The sequence below is a fragment of the Ciona robusta genome, chromosome 13 (genome assembly GCF_009617815.1).
Source record: "Ciona robusta chromosome 13, ASM961781v2".
NCBI classification, from domain to species: domain Eukaryota; kingdom Metazoa; phylum Chordata; class Ascidiacea; order Phlebobranchia; family Cionidae; genus Ciona; species Ciona robusta.
Genome location: NC_143247.1, coordinates 181,352 through 190,005, shown reverse-complemented (window position 1 = coordinate 190,005; position 8,654 = coordinate 181,352). Strand labels below are relative to the sequence as shown.

General features: G+C 37.8%; 1 protein-coding gene across 1 annotated transcript; it reads left to right on the top strand.

Annotated features, from left to right (window-relative positions):
* Positions 1-3,179: 3,179 nt before the first annotated feature.
* Positions 3,180-4,781, top strand: LOC149725527 (NACHT, LRR and PYD domains-containing protein 1b allele 2-like). Its single transcript, XM_089891549.1, has one exon. It carries the CDS (start codon positions 3,195-3,197, stop codon positions 4,779-4,781), a length of 1,587 nt encoding a protein of 528 aa, XP_089747675.1. The 5' UTR covers positions 3,180-3,194.
* Positions 4,782-8,654: the final 3,873 nt, after the last annotated feature.

Genomic DNA, 8,654 nt, shown 5'->3' with positions numbered 1-8,654 from the left:
GCTAACAAATTAAGACCCGCTTTATCTCCACTGATGCGTGCGAAAACCAGCAGTGTATAAACTAGTTGGACCTCGAACTTACAGATCTTTGCGGGGTGGCGAGGCGACGATCGCCGCTGTGATCGCATCTTGGAGTCGAGGTTAAGGCCACTTGGGTTTTAAGGGGAGCATGTAACAGCATCGATTATACTAACCAATGAAGACTCATATTAACTGTAAGCGTAACGCCAGCCACAAATGCACATCAAATGTCGACGAGAAAAACATTTCAATTTAGCTACCAAAAAAACTAAACAAAAAACTGCCGAGGCCACACTTTCTCGAGCGTTTATTTAGTTCTACATTTTAATGCAGACGCAGAGTGGCAAGAACACGCATGAATTATTTTGCCTTGGGACTCACATGTTCGTTTTATTTGGCCTGCTAGTAAACCGGGTTACAAATGATTTTCCATTTTTTTGCTCTTTTTAATTTTTCCTACTTTTCCATTTTTTTCCTCTTTTTAATTTTTCCGTTCTACCTCTTTTCTGTTTTATAGTTCTGACTTCCCGCTTTTTTATTTATTTTATACGAAGCAGAGTTTTGTTTTCGTTTTCTGTTTAACTCTTACTGTTGATTTTTTTGCCTTTCCCCTTTCCAATTATCAGAGTTTAGCTAAACAATTATATTAAAAAAGATTCCTATTTTTTTATTATTTCTTTTACAAAGAAGGAACTTCCTCGTGTATTTTTTCCCTATTTTACCCCTTAAATGTCAAAGAGCAACACACTTTGAGCTAAAACTTTATTATTCCACCCAGCCAAACGTAGTGGGAAGCTCTCATGAAGCTCTTACATCAAGCAACGTTCACACCAGCCATCCATCAATAAGTGAACCTCAACGTACTGTTTCTTCACAAGATGTGTCCATACCTGCCCCTAACTCCACTCAGGTGAAATACACTATTCGTGCAAAGTGTATAAACCAGTCCGCAAGATAGGAATCACTGTCACTTGCTTTATCTTGCGTAGCCTGAAAACGACAGTCGTATTACACGAGTGTGCTATTTCATACACCTCGGTTGGAGCAAATGCCGTTAGGAACATACGCGCCAAAAATGGTAACACCGGCGAGCTTTGAACTGGTTATTTTTCTCGTGCGAATGTTTTATCATAAGTCACCCATTGTGTTTTATATAGTTACAGTCATCTTAGTTTGAATTTTTTCCACTGTTTACAGGAAGGAAGCGATCTGTTCCAAGTTCCTGCTACTGCTACTGCTACTGCCACCACAAGCACTACTTCCGCCACAAGAAATGATCAGCAACGACCTGTGACAATAAACAACCCAGAAGATGTTCATTTTTACCAGCAAACACAAAATGAACTCCATCTGCATCAAACACAAGTTATGCACCAGCACCACCACTACCATATTTCACAGCAACAACTCACACAGGGAAGTCAACCACAACTGACCACGAGCAACCAACCAACCACAAGCAACCAACCAACCACAAGCAACCAACCAACCACAAGCAACCAACCAACCACAAGCAACCAACCAACCACAAGCAACCAACCAACCACGACCAACCAACCAACCACGAGCAACCAACCACAAGCAACCAATCAGCCACGAGCAACCAACCAACCACAAGCAACCAACCAACCACAAGCAACCAACCAACCACAAGCAACCAACCAACCACAAGCAACCAACCGACCACAAGCAACCAACCGACCACAAGCAACCAACCAACCACAAGCAACCAACCAACCACAAGCAACCAACCAACCACAAGCAACCAACCAACCACAAGCAACCAACCAACCACAAGCAACCAACCAACCACAAGCAACCAACCAACCACAAGCAACCAACCAACCACAAGCAACCAACCAACCACAAGCAACCAACAAACCACAAGCAACCAACCAACCACAAGCAACCAACCAACCACAAGCAACCAACCAACCACAAGCAACCAACCAACCACAAGCAACCAACCAACCACAAGCAACCAACCAACCACAAGCAGCCAACCAACCACAAGCAACCAACCAACCACAAGCAGCCAACCAACCACAAGCAGCCAACCAACCACAAGCAACCAACCAACCACAAGCAACCAACCAACCACAAGCAACCAACCAACCACAAGCAACCAACCAACCACAAGCAACCAACCAACCACAAGCAGCCAACCAACCACAAGCAACCAACCAACCACAAGCAGCCAACCAACCACAAGCAACCAACCAACCACAAGCAACCAACCGACCACAAGCAACCAACCAACCACAAGCAACCAACCAACCACAAGCAGCCAACCAACCACAAGCAACCAACCAACCACAAGCAACCAACCAACCACAAGCAACCAACCAACCACAAGAAACCAACCGACCACAAGCAACCAACCAACCACAAGCAACCAACCAACCACAAGCAACCAACCAACCACAAGCAACCAACCAACCACAAGCAGCCAACCAACCACAAGCAGCCAACCAACCACAAGCAACCAACCAACCACAAGCAACCAACCAACCACAAGCAACCAACCAACCACAAGCAACCAACCGACCACAACTTACCGACAAACTCGGTTTGTTCAGCGTTTTCTTTTCTTATTTAGTTAGATACAACGGCTTTAGGGTAGATTTCACATCAACACGTAGGCTGTTGACGTACGTCGTTCATGCGACTAGTGTGACTTTTTTCTGAATTTACCATGTCCTGAACTACGTCTCGCGTCTCCCTTTCTCCACATACCCCAACGCAACGTACATCCGCAGCCTCTCCACCTCTTGAGTGAATAAATAATGCTAACCGGTATCGGTATAAGCGTTGAGCGTCGAACCCACTGTTCACGATGCAAGCGCATGAGCAGTTATTGATATCCCTCAAACAAATTTCGGATCTAAATATTATAGAAAATTAATACTAATTAGTTTATACCGTGCTCATGTATTAGATCTGTGATCTTTTATATTATGTCTAGGGTACTCATTAACTCATTGTTTGTCAAATGTTTTACAGTTGAGGAATTATTACAAATATTAAGAAGATTAACAGAACAACTTCGTGGAGAACCCCTCTTGCCAGCGGGAGTTTCAGTTCCAGGTCGTATCACCAAGCCTGTTCCACTTCTAATAACCTTGGTCCGACAAATGAAAGATGATGAATGGAAGAAACATAGGGACCAACGCATGGACTTGCAACGTATATATACACCAAAGGGTTCTATACGGATTGAGGATCTGTTTGATGTTGCAAAACATGCGGCACAACAAGAAGCAGACAAAAAGTGTAATACTCACGAAGCCAAATCTGAGCATGTAGTAAAATATGGTAACATTGTTTGCGTAGTTGGACTACCTGGGGTTGGTAAAAGCACTCTTTTAAAGCAGATGATCAACTGTATTATTGTAGATAAATCAGTGAAACCAGATACACAGTTTTTGTTCCACGTCTCATTGAAGAAATTTAACCCAAAGAAGAAAGTTACTCTGTTAGAGTTTCTTTTATATGGCAAAATAAATGAATGGAATCATTCGGGTAAGGAGAACAAAGCTTTGGTTCATTTCCTGTACAACAATCCAAATGTTGTTATTTTGATTGATGGATGGGATGAACTGTATACAAAGCAAGCCAACACAAGGGTCCATGAGTGTCAACTGGATAGCAAGGAAATACCAGAGGTCTTTGTCAAGAACTTGTTGATGGGTAATCTTCTACCTTATGCTGCGAAAGTTATCACATCAAGACCAGGTCAGTTTTACGAGCTTCACCCTGATTATCGACAAGGTTTAGTTTCTGAGGTGCGTGGTATGGATAAACCGGCGAAAAGAAATCTTACTGAACAGATGTGTGGTGAAGCCAATCTAGCAAATGTGGAGAAGTTATTGGAAGAGCGCCCAAACTTGGATGCTTTGTGCTACATTCCCGTTCATTGTATTCAGATTGTAGATTGTCTCCATTCAAGCGTTTCATCAGGTCGTGAGATCAACTCAATAACCGATGTTTTTATTCATACTCTTACCAACTACAAAGCTTCAGGCCATATAAAAACAAAGATGTCAGAACGGGAAATCGGTCAGGAACTGGTTAAACTTGCTCACCTTGCATACAAAGGACTTGCTGAAAGAAAACTGGTGTTTCAGAAAAACGATTTCGATGAAGTGGGAATCAGCAAACAAACTGTTGATATATTTCTGCACACCTATGTTGAAAAGTCCCATAATTTAAAAATGAGAATCTTGGAAGGAAAGAAACGAAGTTACTTCACCCATCTCACCTGGCAGGAGTTTTTCTCAGCGGTGCATCTAATGTTGTTTATGTCACAAGTGGAGTTTACCAGGTGTATGGACACTTTCAAAGATCCACATTGGGAAGTCGTGACCAGATTTTTGTTTGGTTTTTGTAACTCCACTTCATATGAAGATCTTAAAGTGATTTTTCCAGCTTCGAAGATTAAAGATTACAAGGAGAAGAAGCATATTCTCGAGTCTTTAATTTCACTTGCAGATCAAGATGTGACCACATTATCAGGTTGGGTGCATGAAGCCAACGATTTAGAAATATCACAAAGCTTTCAAGAGTGCATGCCCCAACTTATAAAGATGAATGCTCCTAGTTATCCAACGTATGCCTCTGATGTTGTTTTCGCATTCAACACCTTCACAACTCCTCATAACCTTAAACTCACTATTGATAAATGGGACCAAGCTTCATTTGAACCTTTGCTTCGAGGATTGTATGAAAGTCAAGTAAAGGTAAACTGTTTGTTTCATTGAATGAAGTCTATGTGATGTAGAATGAATGAATGATACTTAGTTTATCCTCGCGTTGCCGGAAAACGACAGTTATAACACGCGTTTAACACCTCGTGCCAGCTTATGAGTTACCATGTATGTTACTTAGGGTGTAATTCTTTTCTGGGGAATTTTTTCTTGTCATAAAAAAAATTCTTGTCATGCCTACAGTGGTTGGCTTGCTTTATGGCGAGAAATAAGTTCTACTCATTCATTTACGGTATATGCCTTATTATTCTTGCTGGTCTATTACATGTATTAATAGTAAACGTCAGTTTCTGTTTGAGCTTAAAATAAATATCTTTTCCATGTTTTCTCTGTGTATTGTTCATTTTTTGCAATGTATAATTTTAATTTCTATTGTGCTGATAATTATAACTGCTGTTCAAATAAACCCCTAAATCGCTTACACAGATAATGCAGTTTTGTTTCTTAAACCAAAAAATTGTATAATACATATAATCGAAAACTAAAACTTAAACGTGTAAAACACATAGGGTTGCAAAAAATGTGGTTCAGTGTTGGGGTTGGATGGGACTAATTTTATTTTTATTATCTACTTAATAATGGATGAAGCAGATGTTGTAGTATTATTCAACAGTAATCTCATTGTCCAAGAAATTGCCCGACAAAGACAATCATTGTTTTTAAGTTTCAAATTGTTGTTACACGACTACAACATTTTTTTAATGTCTGAAAAAACATAATATTAAGATGCTTATTTTGAAAGCTCAATGAATCATAACAAAACTCCGGGGAATTTTGCAGTATTTTGAGTTTGAATTATCAATCTGGTATCGTAGTTTAATAAAAAAAGAAGAAATATTTCGAACAATTTTATTTTGTCTTATAAATTGGTTATAGTTTTTTAAGAATAATACGAAAAATAGGCAGTGGTCAATATATCTTATAGATAAGAAATGACATCAGCTCAAAAATACTATTTAAAAATACATACAAAAGTTCACTACAAGTTGCATAATAAAGGTAATATTTAAATCTGTTATATAAAATCTGTTAATATTTTGTCTCGTCTTACCTCACATTTTTACCCCAGGTTTTATTTTACTTTAATAACTTTTACTTCAGAAGTCATTGAAATATAATATACTGATTTAATAACAAGTTAATATATTTGGTACCATTCACACCAAAAGCTATAAAAATACACATTGTTAAATAAAATGCAAATTGAACGCCATTTTCGATCAAAAATAACACAGTAAACTGAGACATAAAAAAACAAATTTAAAGGTTGGAAATTTAAAAAACATGTATAATTTCATTTCTGTGTCAAAAAACAACAAAATGATGGATTTCAAAGCGTGTTAGTTATTTAATGGGGTTAATTTAATAATGTGATAAATTAAATATAACCTGTATTACGTCTTCCCACAAAAGAAAAAGTAAAACCCAATAAGCTTGTTTAACCGATTGCGAAAAATGTTATATTTTAGTTGCTATTAGAAGTGTAGAATGGTAGAGCAGCTCGAAAAATATTAACGCAAAGATTTATTAAGGCGCTTTTTATAAGTATGATGTCTAATATTACTAATGTTACAGTAAATGAGTTTTTTCTACAGTTTTATGTATAAAGTACAATATAGTTTCTTATTAAATTTATTTAATATATTTAAGCTCGATTTTGGACACACGGTGGCGGCAGTGGGACTACTCGGTGTTCTTATATGATTCTGATACACCAGAGCGATATTATTACGTTATAAAAAAGTATATAACCACACGTCACTGTCTATGACGTAACAGCAGAATAACTTCCACTGTCAGTAATTGTCGATATATATTTATTAGCTATAATCAATTTTGTTTGCAGTCTCTTTAGTAGCACTTGCTGTATTCTGGTATGATGTAACACGAAGTAACTTATTCATAGTTGCAACTCACATGCTCACTGTCGAGTTATAACGTGAGTGTCTTCTTATACACCAGACACACATGGTGTATTCATACACCTCATGCTCACTGTCGAGTTATAACGTGAGTGTCTTCTTATACACCAGACACACATGGTGTATTCATACACCTCATGCTCACTGTCGGATCATAACATAGGTGTCTTCTTATACACCAGACACACATGGTGTATTCATACACCTCATGCTCACTTTCGAGTTATAACATGGGTGTCTTCTTATACACCAGACACACATGGTGTATCCATACACCTCATGCTCACTGTCGAGTTATAGCATGGGTGTCTTTTTATACACCAGACACACATGGTGTATTCATACACCTCATGCTCACTGTCGAGTTATAGCATGGGTGTCTTTTTATACACCAGACACACATGGTGTATTCATACACCTCATGCTCACTGTCGAGTTATAACATGGGTGTCTTCTTATACACCAGACACACATTCAAGTCAATCAAAACTTAAAAACATCACACCGTGATTGCCAAAAATCATTCATTAGCCCCAATACCACCTATTTTTAAAGCCTTAAATATCGCTCTAATGAAATTACACCGTATTTGTTAAGCCAATCGATTAAGGCGTCGCAAAGTGAGTTCTGATGTAACAGCCATTTATTAGAAACCCGTTAACAGATTTGTCTTTAAAATATCTTTCTCTTAAACTGTTAGACCGCCGCGTATATCTCAGAAGGGGGTCGTACGTGTATTAAATGACTCTTAGATTCCACATGGGGATTCAGCTCGCTGTTTAAGTTTCGGTAAGTAGCCATGGGAATACGTGACTGTTTTCTTTCACTTTTTTCAAATACTGACCGCTTTTCCCAATGGAATCACTCTTTTGCTAGGTTTCCGTTCTTAAAATTGTAACACGGGCAGACGTTGTTGTTTTCTTGCGAGGTTTGATTCAATCTCTTTGAAGTCTTGCCAAATTAAATTAAGATAATTTGGCCGAAGTCGTTTTCATTTAGGAAAACATGTTTATGAGATGCAGTGCCAAATGAGATTAGAAAAGCCACTGAATTTTCGAAAAAGTTTTATTTTAGTTGCTATTAGAAGTGTAGAATGGAAGGACGGGTCGAAAAATATTAACGCAAAGATTTATTAAGGCGCTTTTTATAAGTATGATGTCCAATATTACTAATGTTACACTAAATGAATTTTTGCTCCAGTTTTTATGTATAAAGTATAATATAGTTTCTTATTAAAGTTATTTAATATATTTAAGCAAAGAATACTGTTGGGGAAGATGGGACACATTTAGCACATAATATCTAAAAATCCTGATCTAGTTTTAAACAACCAACAAAATTCTGTGGTAGTTGTGATTCGTGAGAATATTTTATAATTCTTTACTACCAAATGGGAAAAAGAAAATAGAATGAAAAGATGTCCCATCTTCCCCACCCTACTATAAATTTAAAGCTGGAAAAATACTAAAAAAAACGTTTTTAGACGAAGATTCAGAACACGAAACTATTTATAAGTTAAAATAAGATGGGACAACTTTTCTTTTAAATTCAAAAGCACGAAAAATATACTTTTCGTCTGCGCTTTAGTTATTCAGTTATGTTAAAATATATCAGAAAAAATATCTACACCCAGCGTTGTTCAGCGCGGGTTATCGTATATATTATTTTTGAATGTCCTTCTTCACTGCAACGTAGCTTGGCTCGGTGTAAAAGAACAAACAAAGAAATTTAGAGGAGTGGGGTAAGATAGGACGCGTTTTTATTTAATTTTCTCGTCTCATTTGATAATAAACAAACAACATTCAAAGAAACATAGAACCGTATCCTCACGACTCCCATAGACCGTTGTTAATTGTTTAAAACACGATCAAGATATTTGGATAATATTTGCTAAAAGTGTCCCATCTTACCCCACCCTACGAGATCTACACCCAGCGTTGTTTAG

What these genes read in the sequence shown, in the direction of transcription:
- LOC149725527 (XM_089891549.1), top strand. Translation starts at nt 3,195, where the DNA reads ATGGACTTGCAACGTATATATACACCAAAGGGTTCTATACGGATTGAG.